Source organism: Siniperca chuatsi, linkage group LG6 (assembly GCF_020085105.1).
Source record: "Siniperca chuatsi isolate FFG_IHB_CAS linkage group LG6, ASM2008510v1, whole genome shotgun sequence".
In the NCBI taxonomy this organism is placed as follows: Eukaryota; Metazoa; Chordata; class Actinopteri; order Centrarchiformes; family Sinipercidae; genus Siniperca; species Siniperca chuatsi.
Genome location: NC_058047.1, coordinates 12,675,434 through 12,700,062, shown reverse-complemented (window position 1 = coordinate 12,700,062; position 24,629 = coordinate 12,675,434). Strand labels below are relative to the sequence as shown.

At 39.5% G+C, this 24,629-nt stretch overlaps 1 protein-coding gene across 1 annotated transcript in view; it reads left to right on the top strand.

The window, feature by feature from the left end:
- The first annotated feature begins 886 nt into the window (after positions 1–886).
- nr5a2 (nuclear receptor subfamily 5, group A, member 2) overlaps positions 887–24,629 on the top strand; it is a 72,020-nt gene continuing 48,277 nt past the window's right edge. The window contains exons 1-4 of the mRNA XM_044199464.1: positions 887–1,560; positions 4,638–4,756; positions 8,340–8,481; positions 16,394–17,103. Of these exons, the coding sequence (XP_044055399.1) occupies positions 1,479–1,560; positions 4,638–4,756; positions 8,340–8,481; positions 16,394–17,103 (1,053 nt within the window). The 5' untranslated portion in view covers positions 887–1,478. The remainder of the gene's footprint in view (positions 1,561–4,637; positions 4,757–8,339; positions 8,482–16,393; positions 17,104–24,629) is intronic.

Sequence of the window (24,629 nt, the reverse complement as noted above, 5' to 3'; positions counted from 1 at the left end):
TTTACTTGTAACAGGCTAAATAGCCTGAGCCTGACGTCAGATCACTAATTGATCCCTGCTCAGCCAATTACTGAAAATAATTCAGAAGCAAAGGTATAATTTATTGTGTAAGGGGGTTGATTTGATCCGAAAATAAAGGCCGTTTTAAGCCCGAGGCCGACGCTGCTCACGTTTTCCACAAAATTTGAAAAAAAAAAAAACACAAACCAGCTAATGCTGCAAAGGTTATTTTACTTTATTTTTTAAATTTATATGGGTCTCATGCAGAATTTACTATGTCCTTCACCTGCATTATAAAATGAGTTGGTCCTGTTAGAAAGAAATAAAGAAAGACAGAAAGAAAGAAACGTTATTACATTTTATTTGATCATATCATATGACTTTTTAATGATCAGGGGAACCTAGATACCGTAGAAGCAGAAAACAGGATGCCAACACTGATTATTGAGGTTAACTAAATATTGAAATAAAATATATGCAACAGATAAGTAAAAATTAAGAGTTTTAACCAAAAAAAAAAACATTAACATTATATGAGCTTGCGTACCCGCGTGCGTGCGTTTGCTACAATAAGCTCCTGTTATAAACACGCTCCAACCCACATACCTTGCCGCTGCCTTTGCGCTCCGTGCGCTCATGGGGAGTCTGCTCTCACATGCAGTTGCATCACCTCGTTTGATTTCCTTGTTCTCCCTCCGCTTTTAAAGTCCATCATTAACGGGATTAAACAGCTGAGATTTTGGAGAGATGGAACTGGAGGGTTTGAGGCGATGTTTCCCGGTCTCCTCGCCTGATTGGACCGGTGTAAGATGATGTCAGAGGACCGCATGCGCCCAGGATTGGAGAGAGCGGAGTAAACAAAGCCGCGAGGAGGAGGAGGAGGAGAGGTCTCCACATCTCCAGACAGTCCGACCGACACACCGAATCCGACTTTACGCACAGGAGAGGGCGGCCCCGGCAGCGCGTACTCGTCTTCTAAAGGCTGAAAGTAACACTGACAGTCCCACTTTAATGGGTGACGCGCTAAAAAGACTTTTGGAAAAGCTAAAGGGAAACTTACCATCGTCTTTTAGTCCGGACGTTGTGCAGTTTTCTCGTTTGAGTAAAAGACTGATTTCCTAACTCGGCGCGCAACTGTTCGAAAAGTATCGAGGGAATCACTTGTACGTGGTCTGCGTTATTATTGCGGTTCTGTGCGTAAATGATGTTTATGAGAAATTAAATTAGTGAAGTTAAATCAGAGCACGCACCGGCTATGCAACCCGGCCGTTTGGAGACAGTCTGAATCGTTTGAATCAGGCTTCATATTCAGAGCATGGTCTGATAACTGGAAGACAGAGAGAGGCAGAAAGTAAGAAATAAAGAGCTAAAAAGACATTTTGGACACTTTGAGGCGTGTTTGAGGGAACGTCTGCCTCTCAGGTCCAGGTGTCCCGCCGAGCGGTGCGGAGTCTCCAGCTCAGGCCGGCGGCGCTGACATGCTGCCCAAAGTCGACACTGAATCCCTGGGACTCTCTCGATCGTATGGGGAACAGGGGCACATGCCAAGGAACATGCAAGGTAAGAACTGTCATTCATTTCCATCTCTTAAGACTGGAAAGCAGATTCATAAGCTTCCACTTAAGTAGATTTACGGAGCGTTATCGGGCTGGAAGTCCTCAGTGTCACCAAACTTTTGAACGCACTTATATCCAACACATTTCTGCGTCCAATGTAGGCCAATAACTGGTGACTGTTATTATAGGCTATTATTGAATGATGAACGGGTTCAGTTATTAGACATATGAAGGTCATTAGTTTACAGAGATTTTTGGAATTTCTATTATTATGGTTTGGGGATATGTTTTTGTTATTTTCTCTCAATCTTAACTCTGATATATAATTAGAAAGTATGAATGCAGAGCACAGTTTTCTCAGGTTTGACTCGTGATACCCAGCTGTCACTCATGCTGGAAGTGTGCGGGGCGCCTGGTGCGTAAAAACGGTGAGACAGAGCAGAGGACATCTGTGTACTAACTAATATGCAGAACTGACTCGTGATTTTGTCTGTATACAAAGAGTAGTTAAGACAGGGTTGTTGCCAATTTATCAAAAAGAAAAAAACAGTAGAGCATAATTCTAGAGATTTCATTTAGTGACTGACCTCGGACCAGTAAACTTTAGTCTAAGAAGCCTATTAAGTCTGGTCAAATTTATATTTTATAGACTTTGTAAAATGGTCGCAATTGTGTGACAAATAAATCCAAACTAATTCATATTTTGCTATGTTCTTAACAAAATGATGTTTTGTAATTTATAAAATTTTTGGCCTAAAAGTTGAATGCAATTTTAAAATCAGGTTGAACTAAATTAAAAAGGGGCACCAAATATCGCTTTGATGATTCTTAATTTTATTATCGTTTTTGAATTTTTATTATTTTTTTTACATCTCACTAATGATGCCAAACTTTTAGGGCATAAATGCTTCAGATCTTTTAATGAGCAGGAATTAGGTTTATGATTTCTTATGGTTTATGTGCAGCTTTGATTGAGGAAAAAAAAAGTTTTCAGATTGGGCATATTCATTAAAATTCCCTGCGGCATACGTTAAAATATTTTTGTCTTGATCTGTTTATACAAAGTACACATAAAGCAACGGAAATTTAAAGAGGGATTGACTCTTCTGCCAAGATACACTCGCGTATACCCCCCTTCCCCTCACGTCATTTCACAGGAATATAAACGGGCAATCAATTAGCCCGGTCTCGGTTTATGAGACGCTGATAACATATAGCTACTCACAAGACAATGAGTGGCTTGTTAGAGAGGCCGTTATCTACGTTTACGCAACGCTAAAAACAAGCTCGGACTGACAGAGGTTTTCTCTTAGAATCATCAGCGTTTTTGACAAATGTCGTAGCTTTTTGGAAATTGCATGAGCAAGTGGCCGTCGAGGTGCAGGTGAGAGACTGACCGATGTGTTTCTGCACCGTCTAAAGCAATGCATGCACAAACCTCAGCTTGTTTATGAAGTAGTGGTGCAGGGTTCAACTAAGCTCAATTTACCCACATCTTTACATAAAAAAATGATGTTTATGTTACAATTCCTTAAAATGTGAACTCGTGGTTTACACAGAAGCATTGTACAATTTTAAGGGAGAAGACATCTAACTAAAACCCTGAAAGACAAACTTTTTTTCTGAAAATACTTATTGGTGTTGTTAGGACCATTTCCGGCTAGAGGTACTGATTTATTTTTATCTACCACGGCCTCATCCACTGCATAACTGCAACCAATGACCCGATAATGTTTATTTTCTTTAATAAAATGAGTCCAAAGCTGCAGCTGTCGTGCGTTATGAGAACAGGCCCTACAAATCATCTCCTTTATGCGCTTTAAAGCAGAAGAAAGTTCGGAAATGGAGTTTGCTTTGTAGTTTGCTACAGCTTCTGTGGAAAACCCGGCAGCTCGGTGGAACTTGTTGCTTCAGCTGTAATATGCAGCGCGGATCCCAGAAGGGCAACGCGTTAACAAACCAGAAATCATGTCTAATTAAAAGGTCTCAGTGAGCAGATGAGTGGTTTTTGAAGTAGAGCAGTAGTATATGTGAAGGCCTTGGAAGGCGTCTAGTTGACAAAATATTTCCACTTTTACAGCCACATCCAGTGAGGTTTTCCTGTTTGATCCTGGCTGCTTTTTATGATTAGAACCATAAATGCTTTTGTAACTGTTGTAAATGCCAGCCTGTCTGTTTTCTTAGCGCTGTCACACACAGTCTTATCAATGCAAGTATTTCTAATACGCAAGGCAAAGGGGGCTACAACAAATACATCACAATAATATTCGAATCGTGTAGTATATTGAGTCCTACATCTTAATAAAAACAAATGGGAAACATGTGCCACGCTATGTTGTGAAATCCCACTCATTTGCAAATTGATTTTAAATTGCAGTAATTGGTAGTAACTACATTTCCCGCTTTGTCTTTGTTTACACCTCATTCTTAATAATCACTGCAGCTGCTTTGGAAACAAGATCAATTATCTTCTCAATTTATATTGACGACTTGGTAAAATGGATTATTTTTTCCAGCGCATGCAGAAAGGCACATAAAATGTTGCCTCTGCTTTTACACCACCAAAACATATAAAAGAAACGAAAGCAAAGTGTGTAGCATTGCGAGTTATTCTTCGAGAGGAAAAAATGATGTTGGTTTAAGTTGGGTTTGGATTTTTTTTTTCTCGTCGCCTGCAGAGATAAAGGTTTCTCTGTGTGTCTTCATTTGTCTGTGGGCGGTAACATTTTTTCCTCCAATCCTTAACTCTAATATCTCTCCATTTCCCCCAGCGATTTCACGACTTAGTTGCATGCATATTTATGAGGCTCACTTTTATGCGCTTTTTGGGGGGGCTCCTGTCTGCAACGAAGGTAGAAGAGAAGAGAATAAATGTTGTGTCCTTTCAACTCATTCCAAAATAGACTATTCGTCGTCTTCCCCTCCTCAAATTAAACCTCGATAGGTCCACCAGAACTTATCATTCATTTGCGTCGCGTGGTTCCCCGTGGTTCATCTTGATGGATGAAAGTGGGCTTTTGGAAAAGAGATTGCTCAGCACTGAAAATGACTTCTCACTGTGTGTCCGTGTCTCATCCGTAGCACACCAGTTAAAAATGATGGACTACTCATATGACGAAGACCTTGACGAGATGTGTCCCGTGTGCGGAGACAAGGTTTCAGGGTATCACTACGGACTCCTGACCTGCGAGAGCTGCAAGGTTAGTGCCCTCATTCTCCACTCCCCAGTGGAAAACCATTACACTGTTACAATAATATTGCCAATATCGTGTGTCTGTTGTGTGCTATGGTGACCTTCCCAAATCTGCTTTGATATCTAAAATATAGTGTCTAAAATTGTTTTTGGTAGTGAGGACTCAATTATGTATAGTTGCCTAATTAATGGTATTATTATAAGGGTTCTGTAGTGCATCAAAGCCTGTCAGTATTAGGTATGTCAGTGTATTAACCTCTCTGTGCATCTGTGGAGATGCATTTTTTGCAGTTACATTTTCGCAGGCTAGGCATTTAGCCGACATTCTTGTCCAGAGTGACTTGCAACAAGTGTAACTGTACAGTAAAGATTCAGTTCCTCATTATTAACATTACAGGAAAACCAAAGGTAAAGAGGCCAGAGGTCAAATATTGTTATGACAATTGATATAACAAACTTTTCCTGTGAATGTCAGAGGATTTTGTAAACGGCTTTCAAATGGGTTTAAAAGCATGCAAAGGGTTTTTGTAATTTTCGCAACCACAAAACGAGAGGTGGGGGAGGAGGATTTAACCCAGGAAGCAAAGTACACAATAATACTGTCTCTGTTTGTACAAGCCTGTATCCTACTGTCTAAAACTCTCATCACAAGTTCATTAAGAGAACAGCAACATTGTCTGGTTGCAAAATGTTTCACACAGGTTAATAATGAGGCTACTGCAAAGCAAACGGTTGCTGCTATTAATTTGAGCTCTATCAACAACCTATTTGTCCCTTTCTACCTATTTCCACTGTTCTCCTCAACACTGAGCTAATAGGCATTCCCCAAGTTTTTTGTTAGCCCAGTAAAGCTGTCAGCACAAAATAAAGCTAAGACAAATGTCTCTGTGTTTACACTATTCAGTGTAAAATTGCAGCTCACAGTATTGATGCCGCAGCGTACATTTCTTGCCTATGTGGTCATTATTCAAAGCAGATGTTATAGATTTGATCCCATATTATGACCTTGAGATGCTAAGCACTTGCTTGAAGGGAGACGTCAGTGGCATCTCTGCTGCTTTTCAGCCCTAGCACAAGCTCGTGTTGGAGAGCTAATCCACAAACATGTTTCCCAGTTTAGTTGAAACGCTCTGTTGTGTGCGCATGTGTGTGTGTGAGTGTGTGTGCATTCAGGATGTAGATGAAGAGGTCTTTTATAAAGTGTTGCATATCCTTGCTGAAACATGAATAATATTGATAATTACCTGAAGCTTATCACTGATTATCTCTAAAATGTGGGGAATCTATTCAGTAAAAGTACGATTGTCAGGGCTGGACTGATATATCAGTTTGTTGACATGTTACAGGCTCATATTGGCATTAAATATCTGCCATCAGCCAGGCAGTGCAATCCATCTCCAGTGTAATGGACACAGCTGTGTAAAAACTGGAAAAAGCCAGCAGTTCAATTTTATTCTCAGTTTTCTATTAAAATGAAAACACCTCTGTTTCAGTTTATGTTATGTGCTACCAGAGTAAGATTCACATTTTTCAACTTTGTGGTGTCATTTATAGTGAGTTTTTAGATGGAATCCTCCTTTATTTGCAACTACCCTCTACCCCCTCCTTGCACCCTCTCACCCCACCCGTGTCTATACCCTTCAACCCCAAAAACGCAGTTGTGAGTAGGATGCATTGTTATCAGGATCAGATTTTTTTTTAGCTTTGGTTGTGTTGCTAGTTTTGGGCTGAGGAACAGACAGAGGAAAGATTGACTCACAGAAGTAAAGATTCTTTAACCTCCTCATAATCCTACAACCTCCCCAAACACACATGCATACGCACTCAACAAATGTACAAACACACACGCACAGACAGTGTTAGTTCATACTACACACCAGCCCATATAAAGTAAACATGGTAAAACATCATACCTGTTGGAATAACAACAACAAGCTGAAATGGACTTCATGGTCCTTGTAAACAAACTCAGTCACAACATGCTTGATTTTGGGAGACTGAGACTGAGCTGAGAGACCAACAGCAGAATAACTTTACAATCCTAAAATACTGACATTACGAAGCAACTAATAAGAAGGTCAAGGGTCAGAGCCATAGTGCACAGGACAAAATATATTTAAGATCTGCAGAAGATAAGGGAAAATAAATATGAGCAAAGAAAGTTGAGGTCAAAGAGATTGTTGTTTAGTAAGAGAGGACACAGAGCAAGTAAAGAGTATGGGAGACAGGGGTCAGAGGAGATAAAGTGGAAATGTGAATTATATTTTTCCTGTTTCTTTGATGGACATAAAATCAGTTTCCTGGTTTCCGTTTTTGTGCAGTTTCTTAGGATAAAATGCCAAGGTCAGGAATACCCAGTTACTCAGATAATTTATCTAATTAAAATTGGACATAACTTTTATGAATATCTTGTACCTACTTTACAACTTACGATTTCATATTATTGTGATGATTTCAGGTTTTATGTTCATTTGTGACACTTTTTTGGGTAAATGAGAAACGTTGGCTGCTATTTTTTAATGGCAACAGAAGGAGGCAAAAGTTGCTTGCAGCAATCCCTTTACAAATAAAAATGAGCCTGAGACGAGTGCCTTTTCTTGGTTAGAACGGCCAGTCAAATTAAAGCTTTTCAGTGATATGTTGTCCGCTTAATCTCCAGACGTGATATTGTGTGGTTTTTAAAGCATGCTAGAGTCCAGTTTGGTTCAGATATTTATAGCACACGCTGTGCACTAAATGGAAAATTGGAGAAAAAGTTCTCTTTGAAGCATGGATTTTTTAGCACTGAGAAGTCGATAATCCAAAACCGAGTGCAGTGGATTTTTTTATTATTTTTTTGGACGGATCAGGCAATGCAGATTGTCAATTAAATTTGTGTTTGGTGAGATATTGACAGCAGCACGTTCTTTTTTATTTTTATTTTTTTAAAGACCTGGTTTAAGGATTCTCCTCCTAGGTTATGGATCTAGAATACGTTAATACCATCTTCCCTTCATTTGATTTTCACTGCTGCTGCCTATAATTAATTCCATGTTGCAGGTATGAATCTCTGTAATCCCGGAACTGTGAATTATGGATATAATTTATTGGATCTTTTGGACTCCTGTGCTCATATTTTTCAATAATTAAGTGGAGACCTGAAAAGATGCTTTCCCTGAGTCTTTAAATGAATAGCGAATATTGAGAATAATAAAGTAGTATATTATGCAGTGAAAACACAAAGTGAGGCAGGTATGTAGAGAATTTATGTTTTGCTTATTTGTTCAAAGTTGAATAAAATGATGTACAACTTATGATGTAAATGCAATTTTATGAATAATTTCCTTGTGTGACTTTTTCAACATCACAAAAAAAAACTTTTAGAAAGACTGAAATTTCTTTCATTTGTAAAAAAAAGTGTGTATTCATGCCCTGCTTTATATTCTGTGTCTGTAAAGCATCACAACACAAAACTTCAGTGTGTGTGTGTGTGTGTGTGTGTGTGTGTATTAAGCCTGTCCCTCTCCAACTGTCTGGGAGTGTGAATGGGCCAATTACCATCGCAGTGCTGGGGTCAAGCGGGTTGACGTCTTAATTGGTTCTCTCCGTAGGGCTTCTTCAAGCGCACCGTCCAGAACAACAAACGCTACACATGTATAGAGAACCAGAGCTGCCAGATTGACAAGACCCAGAGGAAGCGCTGCCCATACTGCCGCTTCCAAAAGTGCCTCACCGTCGGCATGAAGCTAGAAGGTACAGCAACATGTTTACATTTTTACAGTTCAAGTGTTTGGCTTATGGGAGAATGAATTGAAATCACAAGTTGTGCCGGTGTTTTGCATGTGTAATTCAACATGTTTCCATCTTAAATATGAGGTTACAATGAGATATAACCCAGGGAGAGATGTTCAAAAGTGTTTTAAAGTGCAACAATGGCTGGTAGATAATGTGTAGCTGTCAAACGTTTGGGATTCTTCAAAACAGATAAACAGGACACAGTTGTTGCAGGGTTATCAAGTCCAAACAACCAGTGATTATAACGGACTGGCCACTGGGATTTCAATGGCTCTCAGACAGAACAGAAGGCTGTTATTAGTAGTGAACATGTGGCTGTCCAATAACCAGTGGTGGAGGAAGTATTCAGGTCCTTTGCTCAAGTAAAAGTATCTGTGTATGTATGTATTATTAGCACAATGTACTTAAAGTATCAAAAGTCAAAGTATTCATAATGCAGAAAAATGTCACTAGTTATTGATATACCATTATATATTATATTATATAATATAATATTATTTCTGATGCATTAATGTATGTACCATTTTACCTTTGTAGGTGGTTGAGGTAGAGCTAGGTACTACTATTTTAGATACTGTTGAGAGTATGAGTAGTTTTTAAAAATTATTTTTTAATCTAGGAGAATATTTATCTCTTTTATAGTGCACATACAGAGCTGTTTTTTCTGTGCAATTTCATGAATAGTTTACCACAGATTTGGTCTATTCTGGGGTTTCGTAGTAAACACTGCTCACTAAAATATGATCTAGAACTTACAGTACACATCTGCAGGAGTGGAAAAGCAGATCCAGGCAGTGTTATTGCATTCTGTGTGCTGCATCATATATTTTTCAAGCTATGATGATGCCTGTTTGCAATTACTGTTACTTAAAGTTGGGGGGAGAAAAATTATAACATGGAGCAGCTAAAATTGGATGTTGACTGCTTCTGGACTTCCACAGAGGTGTTTTAAAAACTTCTACCAAAGTTCTAGTAAAATGACAGAGCTAGTATTTTTCCATTCACAATTGATTACAGTTAATCATAGCACATTAACTTTTTTGGAAACTCAGAGTGGAAATATTCTTCCAAGATCAATTTGCATGTGAATAGTTTCCTTCCAAATTGAGATGTCCACCATTTAAAAAAGGTTAATACCTGCTCTGACATAATGATTGCCTGTATGAAAGGAGAAGATTATATTTATTTAAACATTTAACAATGAACATGTCAGTAATATCTGTTCTTGAAAAAGTATACCTAGAATTTTGTGAAGTAAAACCTTTCATTTCTACCAAAGCGTTGAAATCCAGCATTGCTTATTAGTATTTTAGATGGGGTCAGGGGTAGTTGGGGGGTATCTGGTAGCTGCTATGCACTTAAACTTGCCAGACAGAGTAATAGATAAAATATTAAACTTGGCGGCAGGGCGAGAATGGTAATGATGATACTTTTGGCCGGCCCTTTCGAGGCCTCTTTGTTTAATTTGAACGTGGCTCAGAAGCTTGTTCAAACACGGCTATCCAGAAGTGACAGGACGGCAAGGCAAGAAACATTCTTCCAATGTTTAAAGATAATATTTAAAATCAACTATTTTTCCACACTAGTTGACAAGTTTTATTCTGAAATCACTAATTTTGGATTGAATAAAGCGACCTGAAGGTCATCTTTCAATAAGTGTAAAATAGAGGATTTAAAAAAGCGAAAGGTAATAGTTATTATTTTGTTAACCGAGAGGTTAAGTTAAAATGTTGTCCTTTAAAAACATACTGCAAATTGTTTCACTTTGTGCAGTCTTTGAATAAGAGTCAGTGTTGTTATTTATACAGTTTCAGTCTAATATTGAAACAAAATTCTTCACACATTTGTAATTTAAACCAAATTAAAAATCCCTCAGCTCCTGAAATGATCACATACAATTGAGAAAAGTGAATGTGTTAAAGAAATAAGACCCTGGGAGGGTGAAAGTAAAGCAAAGACAGCCTAACTAAAATCTTTCCGGAGGCTTCTTCTCCCTTTACCTGCCATGTGTGGTGTAATTAATTGCTGTTAATTGTGAATGGCCGCTGGGCAGAATGTCCCGGCCTGTCATTTTCCAGCTGACACGGGCGGGGAGGGGGTAGCGTTTGATTTGTTTTGCTGGCGGTAGCTTTCAGCTCGGGGGCAAGACGGGCCCTGCAGCACTCTGTCAGGGGCCAGAAGCTCCAGTGGGCGACTCCTGCCACAACCAGTAATAACATCCCATACAAAAAGGCTGACACCCCTCACACACACACACACATACACATACACACACTATATATACACACATACAGCTCTCCCTGGTAAACACATAAATATATTCATGAGAAGCCCAAAAAGGTGTTCAGAAGGTCACAAGCAAGAGGGAGAAGCTGTCATTTGATCTAAAAAAAAATGTGTACAATAGTGGTGAAAGAAGAAAGAAGGTTTGGGGTCATGTGCTTTGTTATTGCAATCTTTTCATTCCATCACAGATCAGCTTGCAGCAACATGTGAATTCAGGATATCGAGTAGAAACCAAATGTAGACAATAAATGTGAGGAAAACTTTACAGTTTACTCAAACTATATTTTTTCTGTATTTTTCAACTGTACTGTACTTTTGCCTTTGTGATGTTGTGCAGTGTCCTTCATGTTTGCTGATAAGTCTGCCAACCAATGGGACAGTCTGTACAGTTTTTAAGTTTGCTGTGAGGGTGGTAGCAGGAAAGAAGTCTGTGTTTGTGTGCGTTGGTAATGTTTCAAAGTTGAGGGAAGGCAGTGAAACAAGGTGAAATGGCAGATGGGCACATATCTGAGTGACACAAACAGTGTTGTGTCTATCACCCCATCTCAACACTAAGAGATCAGTCATATTATCTTAAGCTGATAACAAAATAAAAATAGTTCAACCTCTGTGACGTCTGTCTTTGCACAACGAAGGAAAACGCTGCAGAGGCATATCATATTCTCCTCTGTGTGCTTCTGCCACAGGTGAATTACTTACTTCTGACCCAGTGTAACATTTAAGACATGTTTTCCAAAATAAAAGAACGTCTTTCTTGTTGTTGCATCAGCTGTGAGAGTGAAGTGCAGAGTGGTAGGTGTAGAGACTCTGTTTAGGTAGTCACAGATTTAATCCCAAAAACGAACACTCAAGTTAATCTGGATATGAGTGTGATCTTTAACCTAAAATCACTTAAACTACATGCCATCAGTTGCTAACATTTGTCTAATTTTACAAATCCTATTGTTTATCTTGAAAGTTAAATATATTTAAAAAAAATGTGTGTTGTATATTGACATTTGTCTATAAAAAGCTTGTTTAACCTGTTAATTTATCTTCTCCAGTTACTGTCAGGGGCAGGCAGGTCATTGTGTCAAACAGTATTGAAGGAAAAAAAGGCACACAAAACGATGATGGAGCCTGGCAGTCACACACTCATTTAACCACACAAACGCACATGCTACCATGCTGTAAAAATCATTTCTTCTTGGTATGCACTGTAGCATCTCAGCCAATGTTGACTCATTAAGAGAAAAAAAGGTCTGATCCATTAGCACGTCATTCACTAAAGCTGATGAAGCGTGCCGTATCTGAACAGCTCCCACTGGTATGATTTTCTTTTTATGCTTGCTAGAAGTTGCCTGCCATCATATGCTTCACTGAGCTGCTTAATATTTCCTTCACTTATGTATCATTTTAAATAAAGAGCGTAATAGTGGTATATGTGATTCTGTGAGTTTGAAAACACTCTATTTCCACTGTGTGCTATTTAATGAAGCAGAAATTACATACTTTTAAAAAATATTCTTTGAAAATAAAATTGCCACATGAAAAATGGTAATGATTACAACGTTTTAACAAAAACAACAGCATACAACTTTTGTCGAGAGATAAAATGCTGATTATTTTACTGTCTGGTTCCTTTGAATGTCAAATAATATTTTTTGTGTTAAATCGCAGCTTGATTCGAAGCTGACCAGCCAGCACTGTCTTGATTTTAACCAGACATGACAATATACTGATTTAAAGTGGCCTTTTTTGGAAACAAATCTGACTCTCATTTTTCTTTTCATTAACTTTTATTGGACTTTTCGCTCTCACTTACAACATTACTGAACAGACTCACATAGGCTTCCTCAGGTATCACTTTTTCCAGCACTTTTTATTTTTAACCATTTTTTTATGCAGTTAATCCATCATCAAATCTAAATTCATTAATTACAAATGCAAAACCTCTATAGAGCCATTCAGCACAAATTAGAAACACTAGCTGAGTGTTTGTATATTCCTCTCTGTATCTCTCTCCCTCTCCCTCCACTTTTTATCTCCTCCCTGTCTCCATCTGTCTTGCTCTGATTTGTCTTCCATCAGCCTTCCTGTACCTGCAGTGGAAGCCAGGGAGCTGTCCCATTACTTATGCATAGGTATCATAGGTATTCATGTGTGTGCATGGGATAGGGTGCACCCGGAGCAGGGGCCGGGGCCCCGACATGACAAACAGGGTGTCAGCAAGGCTCCGCGGGACCCATTAATATGCCAGCGGCCGACAGGGATCCTCACCTACGCGCGCTTAATATTCCTGTATATTAAACAACCATAAATCAGAGGATATAAGCGCTGAGGGCTGTGTGTGTGTGTGATGTGTTTGAGTGTGTTAGGGGTTATGTGTGCATAGAAATTGTGTGTGTGAAGGATGCTGTGTGTGTGTGTGTGTGTGTGTGTGTGTGTGTGTGTGTGTGTGTGTACTTGTTTGTGTTTGTATATGTTTGAGATGGTGTGTCCACGGGGTACTGGATACTTTTGGGAAAGAGGAACAGGGTTTTGGTTTGGTCAGTTGTGATTTTAGGGATGTGTGTGTGCCCGAGTGTGTTTTTGTGTGGACGTGCTCTCAGACAGTAAGCCAGGGGAATTCAGAGTGGAAGACAGCGACAACCTTTTAGCCTTTCAGCCTGGCTTTAACCCCAAAGCCTCACTGCTAACCCACAATATCCCCCAACTCAGATCCTTTTCACACAGATAGATAATAGAAGTTCCTTGTGAGTACCTTTTCTCTTCATATATAATTTTTCTTCTTGTATTCTCCTTATTTTTTCCATTTACAGTTTACCAGATTTTTTTTTTCTTTTTGGCCTCTAGCGCTAAGCTAAGTGCTCATAGCTGCACTTTCCAGACAACTCCTGTCAATCAAACTGTGTGTGCAGCACTGTAGTCTTTTTTCTTGCATTTTCTGTTGATGAAGTTTGAATTTCTGTAGGCTGCCCGTTCAGCAGTGGTGGCTGTCACTGTCATGCTAACTATTCAATTTGTGTTGTTTATTCCAAACAAACCACAAACATCAAACACATCACTTTCTTGGCACCGCAGAAAGACCTACCAGTGAGTTTAAGTTTGTAACAGAAACTCTACAAGCTTTTATTTAAAAAATGGGTTTCAATTACTGCTGTTTTCATAACATATAAAACATTTTTTGCATGAAAACATTCACAAATTACTACCTTAAAGGCAGTACACTTAACTAAACTGACTGTGTTTACTTTTTTCTTGCTTAATTTTTTTGACATAATTTTAACACTCTAAAGTCATGGGGTCATGTGATAACTTTGTCATCATAAGCTCAATGCTGCAGCATCTAACCCATTAACATCTCTCTGCCTCAGTCAAACACACACATTCATCTTTTCCCCCAACACACACACATACACTTTCCCCCACCCCCTTCAATATTAATCTGTGTTACATGCATGCAAATCACCTTGTTTAATTAGAAAGAATCTGTGTGTGTGTGTGTGTGTGTGTGTGTGTTTGGTGATGGTGAGACCTACACCCCCCAACCCTCATATTCATGATGTGATGTGGGTCCCTGGGTCCGAGGTAGGCAAGAAGGCAGTCAGGGCCTAATTTTGTTTTCCCAGTCGGGCCAACTATTAGTTTCTCAGCTCATTAATTACGCTGTTGTGGAGAAATCATTAATATTTAAAGTCGCCCTACAATAATGTAAAATGGATACATTTGACGGCTCCTGATTTCTTCTTTTTTTACCTTTGATGTGTGATCAATTTTTAACAGTCATGATAATGGGTGAGTGGGCACTGGAGTTGACCTCAAGCATGTTGGGAAATGGTCATGAGCATGTAGGTGTGAGTGTCTGTGTGTGTAAAATCACTGTGCATAAATTGCATAGCATTTTAGCCGTTGCTGGCTCTCCAAGGTGGCAGAATGTCTGGCCTGCTACCATCTCTCTCTGTGATCTGGACCAGTGTCTGATGCTTTCCATGTTAGCGCGTGTGTGTGTGTGTTTTCTTTAAGAATGTATGAGAAAGAGTCAGCATGTGGGTGTGAGTGTGCGTGTGTGTGTGTGTGTGTCTCCACTCTCGGCTCCTCTTGCTCAGATCAGTGACAGACACTTTTGTGACGGAGGTCATTAAAATCACTCCCAAGGCAGCTTGGAGTGTGTGTGTGTGTGTGTGTGTGTGTGTGTGTGTTTGTGTGGGTGTGCACCCCCACCCCACCCCACCCCCACCCCGCCCTCTCCACACCCCACCCCGCCCTCTCCACACCCCCTTCAATTTTCTTCTTCTGTTCTTTCATTCATCCGTCAAGACATCATGAGCTGGATGGACCCAGGCTGTTATTTGACTATTCACTGTGTATGATCGGGGGAAATATATGTGCGTTTATTTTTATATACAGTTACAATATCTATCTGTCTAAATATAATATTTTAAAGAGGGAGGCAAGATCTTATTGAATACAATGAAAATAAGTCTGAAATATTCTACAGTATCAGCATTAGTGAGTATTTTTCTGTTGGGTGGTCTCCCAGACATCCGTTAGCTCGTTGCACGCTGGGCTCGTCGAGCCTTGTCAAAGTAAGAAGTAATTAAGTATGAATAATTAACACCAGCGCCCCCCGACTGGGAGACAGCAGGGCAGCTTCCCCATGGCAGCAGTCGGCCAGATCACACATGGCCCTCGTAGCAGTCCACTGTGTGCCCGGCTCGTTCATTAGAAATACCCACGGCAGAGACTCGTTGTGATCCTCACCACAGGATCCTGCACTGAGGGGGGAGGCAGGGGGCATCATGGGTATGTTTGGTTCATCAGAAAAAAAAACCCCAATTTGCTTATTGTCAGCCTTTTCAGCCTTTGGGGTTTGTAAAGAAAAAAGTTTTTGCTAATGGACAGTGACATTTTGAAGCTTTTAGATATTGCATATTCAGATATTATTTTAAAAGATGTATTTTAGAAAGAAAACTTTTTTTTCTTTCTAAAGTCTATACCAATATCTAGCTGAATGGTACACAGAAATAGCCAGCTGTATAATGATCATTTAGCAGAGTGGCTCATAGAAGTTTGTGTCTCTGGTCAATGAGTAACAACACTATCTTTTAGACCTGTGGGGTTTAGGAGTCAATAGGTAAATGACAAGCGCAATCACCACAAGAAAACCTTTGCCCTACATACAAGTTACAAATGAGGAGTTCACTTCCATAACACCATGCTTATATCCATGTACATACATGGATAAATATATAGTATAGCTAAAAAATAGAAGATTTAGTCTGTAAAAGTGTTTTTAGCATTTTTTTTTTCAGCCAAAGTCAGACACCTGCTGTCCTCGACAAACTATTTTTAAATTTTTCAGGTTATGAAACTCTTTGTTTGTATACATGGTGAATTTCTCATTCAAGATGAATCGCTTTAAATAATAGTTTTATTGCTTAATTTAAGTGTGGATGTTTCAAAAGGTGGTTATTGTACATGATCGCATGAACACTTTCAAGAATGAGTAACATGCAAGACAAAGATTTACATACTGTAGAGCTAATATTGTCCTTTTCCCTTCTTGTCTCCTTTTTCATCTCTCTTTCCGTCTGTCTGTCAGCTGTGCGGGCGGACCGAATGCGTGGCGGTCGCAACAAGTTCGGCCCAATGTACAAACGTGACCGGGCCCTCAAGCAGCAAAAGAAGGCGCTGATCCGAGCCAACGGCCTGAAGATTGAGGCCATGACTCAGGTGATGCAAGCTGTGCCCACTGACCTCACCATCACCTCAGCCATCCAGAACATCCACTCGGCCGCATCCAAGGGCCTTCCACTGAGCCACCACCCCGGCCACCACACTGGTCACCACCACCACCACCACCATCATCATGCCACCGCCCTGCCCCCCACAGACTACGACCGCAGCCCATTTGTCACTTCGCCGGTCAGCATGGCAATGCCACCACACGCCGGCAGCCTGCAGGGCTACCAGGCGGCCTACGGACACTTCCAGGGCACGCGCACCATCAAGTCCGAGTACCCTGACCCGTACACCAGCTCACCGGAGTCCATCATGGGCTACGCCTACGTCGATGCCTATCAGTCAGGCTCGCCGCCCAGCTTCCCTCACCTGATCGTAGAGCTGCTTAAGTGTGAGCCAGATGAGCCGCAGGTTCAGGCCAAGATCCTGGCCTACCTGCAGCAGGAGCAGGCCAGCCGAGGCAAACACGAGAAGCTCAACACCTTCGGCCTCATGTGCAAGATGGCCGACCAAACACTCTTCTCCATTGTGGAGTGGGCACGCAGCAGCATCTTCTTCCGTGAACTCAAGGTAGGTGTGCATGAGAGGGATTTTGTTTGAATGTGAGGAAAAAATTATACACGTTATTTTTTGCAACCTTATTTTCATGGTTTTGGCCATCATTTTTATCGGTTATGATAGCATACTACTACTACTATTTAAGCTTTAATTCTATTTGCAGTTACTCTGGAGACGTTTAATAAATTATCCTGCGTTTTGTTTCAATGCTGAATCTTTCACCATGTTGTCATCCATAATTGACAGTACTTTACACAGTTCAAGAACATCATCTGCTCAATCTTTTATCTTCAGCAGGCCTTTAATCTTCCTCTTTTATGCACTGGCTCAACACTAATGCAGAGTACACAGGCCTGTTGGGGGTGAGGGGTGTCTGCTCATAGCTGCCACCGCTGGCTGTCCCACTGCCTGATCAAAATTCAGCAGCCAGCCGTATTTACCCTGTGTGTGACACATTTTGGCTATGGGTTGTGAAAACTTTGACGATGAGCTTCAGGCACTTTTCATACTAACAGGGTGCTGGTCTAAGGGTTTTATGTGAACTGAATACCACCCATCTCCCCTTGAAATATTCCTCAGATCTAAGTGGGCACACACTGGGTGATGATATGAGATATTGCTTATTAGCGTAATGGTCAAACAAAATACAGAGAGCTGACCATATCACACAGAGTATACAATAGCAACAAATCGTATAGCTTTTCCCTTTTAATAGTTTAATTAATTAATCAATTTATTTTCAGTTTAATTAAGATTGTTTTTAACCTTTAGTTATTTATGGACATTCTTTAACAGCATTTTCACTAGGTATATGTAATCTGCCAAGTCTATTAAAACAAGAAAATTTGAGCCTGGTAAACACTGTGAGTGTTCAGCAAGGCACAAGGTAATTTATTTACACAGTCAATCCCAACTGACCAATAGTAACCATCCACCAACCCCTCACTGTAAAAATGTAATAATTCCCGCTTATTCATCACAGAGCCCAAGGGAGAGTTTCTGGTGTGTGTTTGTGCGATCGCAGCTTTATTTGCTCTGAATGAAGGTTTATGTTCGGAGCGACATGAAAGGCGTTTGATTAGTCTGTGCTTCACCTGTTTTTCTTCCTGTTGTCTGACTCCTTTGTCTGTTGGTTTCACACCGCATCGCCAAAGGCTCAGCTGCATATTCATGGGCCCTGTTGCAAAATTCCCTCCAAATATTTAATATTATTTTGTTTTCAAAGGGGAAAATAACACATGAAATAAATGTAATATTTAAAACAGAGCCAATTACAACACAGACAAGAGTCCTTGAAAAACACATGTTGACATTTAGCACGCGCCATGTCCCCGCTATTGACATTTTCGAGATCTGTATTTGCATTCAACTGGGGTGCACAGTACTTCACTCATATACACAGGCTCGCCGTAGGGTGTGGCCACCGCTAGTAATTGTGTGTGGTTTGCACATTAACTTTGAATGATCATATCTGCTTCACTGTGAAGCCTCTCTATTTCTCACACCCTCATCCTAATTTAATTATCTCACCCACTTGTGTTTGTCACTCCCTGATTTGCTGCTGAATGAAATGTCATTATGTTTGCCTAATGACTACCCATATTACTGCTTAATAGTAATTGAGCTGGGTGCCTGTTACAAAGGTAGAAAATGACCTGAACTCAATGCAGGAGAAACCTCTTCCTGCACCCGCAAACCCCCTCATAAAACCTCTCCCGCTGCTGTTGCACGGGCCCCATTGGTTTAGGGGAGGTGGGGACACATTTCACTTAAGTGAGGGAGATAATTGAACTGAACCCCCCTTGCCCTGTTTTTAAAGAGCCATCTAAAGCACAAGGGGGATTCAAAAATAATGTGCTAGCTGTGGCTCTGACAGTTTTTCCCACACAACCCACAATCCTCTCTTCCTTGCTTGTTTCACAATAATAACTACTGAGAGGACTGCTGAGCAAGGTTTAGTGTTGGTGATGGTGAGGAGAATAAGCAAACAATGAGCTAGCCAAACAGATTTTTCGATTCGCTTTTTCGATTGTCTGATGCTAATATCGAACACATTTTTACAGGTATTGTGGATATTGTGGTGATACACATTTGGTTTTAAAATGATCTCCCTCTAATTGTTTGTTTTAGAGGGTTTTACTGCTTTGATTTGTTTATTAATCATAATTGGAGAGTGTGTCTACTGTGCAGTGTGTGTGTGTCAATGTGTTGTTAATATGTTTTTGCTTCTGCAGTTCAACAATAAATTATGCAGAAAAAACCCACCCACGACCTCTGCCCTCTCCACATTATCTCTCTGTGAATATGCTTGCTTTTGTCTTTGTGTGTGTGTGTGTGTTAATACATAGAATACATGAATGCTAATGGTCTTGTACTGCTCAAGCATGACAAACATTGCCAATGTTTAGGGATTGATTTCCGTAGATGCTAAAAATGTATACACTACAAATAGTGTGTGTCCCATTGTTTTAACTTATAATTGCTAGTTCAATTAAAGATATCATGTTTTTGAATCCACATGACCTTTGACATCTCTTGCGAATAGAGATCTGACTATTAGATGTGAGGTCGAGTCTGGGACCAGAGAGACAGAAAACAGAGTAGAATTAAAGGTTTGTCACAGGAGTAGTGTGGTGCTGTAGAAAGCTTTAAATACACTTTCATCTCTCTCACACACACACACATACCCACATTAAGACACAGACACCACTCACACATAACGCACAGCCCTTCTTTCTATTATTAGCTCCGTTAGAACAAAAGAATTTCTCTGGTAATAGAGCCAAGCTGGGAGGGTGTGTGCGATGCGTCTGCCAAAAAAAAGTGTTTAAAGATTTAGTTTTCATAAGTTGGCCTCGGTCACAGGACTCATAAATATTTAGGCATTAGGAGCACCTTCTAAAGAGTTCTCCCCATTCTTTTCCAATGCGGCACGCTGCCTCTCTCTTTCACCCCCTCTTTCTGGGAATGAGGCATGACGTGAGGGATGTTTATTTCTAACACCTTGGATCTGAGAAGTTGGGGTGGGCTCTTACCACCAACCTACCCCAGTTTTGATTGGTTTAACACATTGACAATTACAGAAAGTCAGGTCTGGTGCACTGGTTTTGAAATCAGTGACAAAGTGTCGTGATGAGGGAAGGTTTTGGCAGGGTTGAGGTCATGATCACTTGGGGTTATTTTAATAAAAGTTTGAGCGAGCTGAAAACAGGTGCGTGTGTGTGTGTATTTGTGTGTGTGTGTGTGTGTGTTTATGTCTATATGTTTATGTCTGTCTTGATATATTTGTACATAAGCCTATTATTTATTCAATGTGTGTGTGCTAAGTCTATTCAGCCCTTAATATGAGTTACTAATCACAGAGTTTGAGTATGTGTTTTTCAACACATTAATGTTGTTACAGGTGCAGATTTAGGTCAGTTGTTTAATGTGAGTGATTTTTTTGAAAGATTAGATTGTTGTTTAATGACCCTGGGATGTTTTAAACTGTTATTTATTTCCCCCAAAAATATTGCAGAAGTGGGTTTTTTATTTAATTAATAATATTTAAAAATATACCGATGTCTTTGGGAAAATGATAATTCTTGACCTCATATATTTTGTAGGAAATGTTTTGTAGGGTCAGTGTATATGTTAATATACAAGTGGGTACAACTGTATTTTAAAATGACATACATATTTTTCAGCATGTATTTGAGTTCTGTTTCTGAAAATATGTGGAAATGGGTATTTATTTGGGTGTGGATTTGTTTCATAGTTTGTATAATGTATATGAAAGTATATCAGTGCTTAATCCAGTATATGAGCGTGTGTGTCGAGTATATCCCAGTATTTGAGAAGGAGGGGAAACACATGTTTGTCTCTCAATGACATTTGCTAGCACAGGGCTGGTACTCTGCCGCCCCTCCCTTCGCCATCCTCCCCTTGTCCTGCCATGAACCCCTCCACCTACCCTGGTGCCAACCGCTAAGGCACTTTTGTCCGTTAAAGGACAAATCCAGTGAAAAATGCTTTTTAAAGGCAGCTACTGGCTTTGGTCTTGACTTCTTCCTGCATGAATGTTGCTGTTTGGTGGTATTAAATGCTCCAGATAGCAGCTTCTCTATTGACAATAGCCTCAGTGAAACAGATTTTATGCAGCCAAATGGATGCTGTGTTTTGAGAGTTTTCTTGATTAGAAAATAAAAAAGGAAAGCCAAAACTAATTGTAAGGGCTCACTTGTCGAAAGGCATTCTGGGAAATGTAGGAATTCTCTACCTGAAGCAGAAATAAATGAGGCAGGATAGACAGGGGAGGGAGAAGGGGCGCTTCACTTCATAACGAAGATTCATAAATGCATTGAACTTCATAGTTCAGTGATGCGTAAAGGTTCGTACTGTACATCTCAGAGTATCTGAGAGTGGCACAGATACACAGATACTAGCCTCAGTCCTCACCTCTTCCCTACAAAGCCTATGCCATCAAAGTACAAAAATGTGTCATACTGTCTGACAAAATGTAAACCAAGATCTGCATTACATAAAAACTAATAATAATGTAGACATGAGTTTAGAAAAAAATCAAGAGCTTAGTCAAAACTCAGTGAATTAAAAAAAAGCAAAACAAACAAAAATGAAAGTAAAGAGACAAGTAAATTGACATATTTTACAAAAAACTGCCCTTCCAAGAGATAATTATAATTACAGAGAATTAGGTAAGTGAGAGTTTGTCTTACAAACGCTTTTATAGCACACAACAAAGGTAAATTATCAAACTTTTAAAATAAGCTACTGGTGACAAAATTTAAATACTTGAACCTTTGAAATTAGAAAAAAAGTATGTCATGCTTTCTTTGTGAAAACTGTAAACACAGCTTTCTTAAAAACACCTCTTCTAATGTTTTTGTTTGTGCTGAATATGAGAGTGGACAACTGCTTGACTGCGAGTGTTCGCATGTGTATTTACACTCTGTGTGTGTGTGAGTGCATGAGGGTGACTCATATTGTAGCTGGTCCAATGCTACCCTCTCCTTCATTGTTCCAGCATTGGGATGACTGACCTGACTCCCACCACAAACACAATGAGAGGGAGAATTTAGCAGGGCATTCGGGACTATTGATGATTCATTATGTTTATATCTTACCTTCCTAACTCTACTCCCTTTTCACGACACCACCCTGCCCCCTTTCCTCTCTAGACCCTTTAATAAAAAGGATGTGTCTGGTGTTGGGACAGCGAGCACTTTTGTGTGCCTTGTCAACACAACATACAGAGGTTGATAAAGTCATGGAAATGATGACCTCAGAAAAGACTTTTAAGTAATCCAATGTATTAAGGCTGCTACAGTTCAGCCATATTACAGTTATACAGTTTTAGAAATACACCTTCAGATGTGTTACACTCATATAATGTATCAATGTCCTGTATTTTTCAGGAGTTATTTTCTGATAAACAATCTTTCTTTTTTCTGTATCCCCTTTAAGGTGATTAAATGTGACTTACTACATTTCCTAGAATGCCTTTCAACAACACCTAGAAAAGAGATATAATCTTGTCGGATTCAGTCAGACATGGATGTAATAGACATGTGGATTACCTAGTCAGTTAGTTTTTTATTTTTGATGCATCTCTACATTTACAGCCTCAACCTTTTCCCAGAAAGAACATGTCTTAAAACTGCAATCAGTGCAAAATGGTGTGCTCAGAAAGAAACCCTTGCTCCTCTGTTCTGATGATGGCTGTGATGATGATGTAGCAAAAATTTGATCCACCATGGTATATGAATGCTCACTTATTCACAGAAATTAGCATTGTTTAAAGTTTTTGGGAGGACTGCCAAGTGCCAGTTAACAGTATGTGTCAACCTACTGTCAACAAATGAGGTTTGAAAACACTGTTTTGTTGAGTTTTAACCAACTGACGAAATTCTAAAGAAAGCAAATTGTTTTTGTTACCGCAGGTGCATCACAGAAACAATAGAAATGTTAAACAGTCTGGAAAAAATTACAGCTCATGCCAACACATAAAACAGGAACAGTGTTTGCAAGATTAAGTTCTGTGGCAGGGACACTAGAATAGAATAGTTGCCTAAAAATAAAACTGCAGCTTCAAAAATTACTCCGGAATAGATCAGATTGTCTAAATACCAACTGTTAACAACAGCAATAAAACTATTTTGTGTGATTCTTGTCGTGATCTTGTTACTTTAGTTATATGCTAAAGATTACATGTTGTTAAGAATCTGTCTGGAGTAAAATGCTGTGTAACTTTATACCTATATTTAGTCCGTCCACATGATAAAAGTGTAGCAGGGAGTAAAATAGCCGTGACGTTTTGAAATGTGGCTTCACTGTTTATTTTAGTCATCCTGGGACAGTTTTTGGGGAGATTCAGACAGGTTTTTGTGCTTCTCTGTCTCTTTCATTTTTTTCTGTTTTGTCTCTCTGCATGTAGCGGGAATGGCAAAAGCAGAACTGAGGGCCATTAAGTTGAGGAGGAACTGTATTAGAAGTCTTGTTCCCTGGGAAAGCTCCCAGCTGAGATGGGACGGCCATATTGGATAAACAGATGGCCGGGGAGAGGAAAGGACAGGCGAGGAGAACAGAGGTGAAACAAAGAGGGGAGATGAGAGAGGAGACGAGTAGAGGAGGAATGTGGAGAGAGCGGAGGAGAGGGACGGAAAGGAGAGGGAATAACAAAGAGGAGGAGGTAAGGGAGAAAATATAAAAGGTGATGTGATGGAGGAAAGGAGAGGAGGATACTAAAAGACAGAAGATCAAAGCAAAGAGAAAAAGAGAGATGAGAGTTAAAGAAAATCAACAGGAAGGGCAAAAGGGCAGGAAAGGGATGAGGTAATGCATGTAAACATGGAACAAGACAGGTATTATTTAACTGGTGTTTACACTTAAGCAGATCAAAGGCAAAATAATATTTTATTGCAATAAAAAAACTGACTGTTTAACTCACATCATCCTTAATTTGATAAGGCTAACGTCCTGGTGGCCTAGAGGCTTAAGATGCTCACCATGTAAGTGCAACGTCCACGGTTCGCATCCAACCTTGTTGCATATCATCTCCACCTCTCTATCTTTACATTTCCTTTCAGCTGTCAACTATTATTTCTTATTATATAAAGGCAGACATGCAAAATAACAATAATACTAATTTGATAGGACTACAGTGTCTTCTTGCTCAAGGGCACTGAAATAGGAATGCTGATCAGCACATTTTTTTAAATAGAAAGAAATTCAAACTGTCAAAACATTTAGTAAAACTACACTGTTGATTTATTATTTGAATATGGAAAATATGGAGAAAAAAATCTTCCATTGAAAAGGTTTCTTTATATTTTTTTACATTTTTCAAAAAAATGTAATTATATAAAATTTATATGTTAATTATTTATATTTTTTAGACATTTTTAAACACATTTCAAAATATTTTTTGTTACTTTTCAGCAAAACATAAGTTTATTAACCCCAAACTAATAAAATAAGCTACCCTACTGCGACTGTGTTGTTTTAGAAAATGATGTAATAAGACAATTAGTTTGAAATAT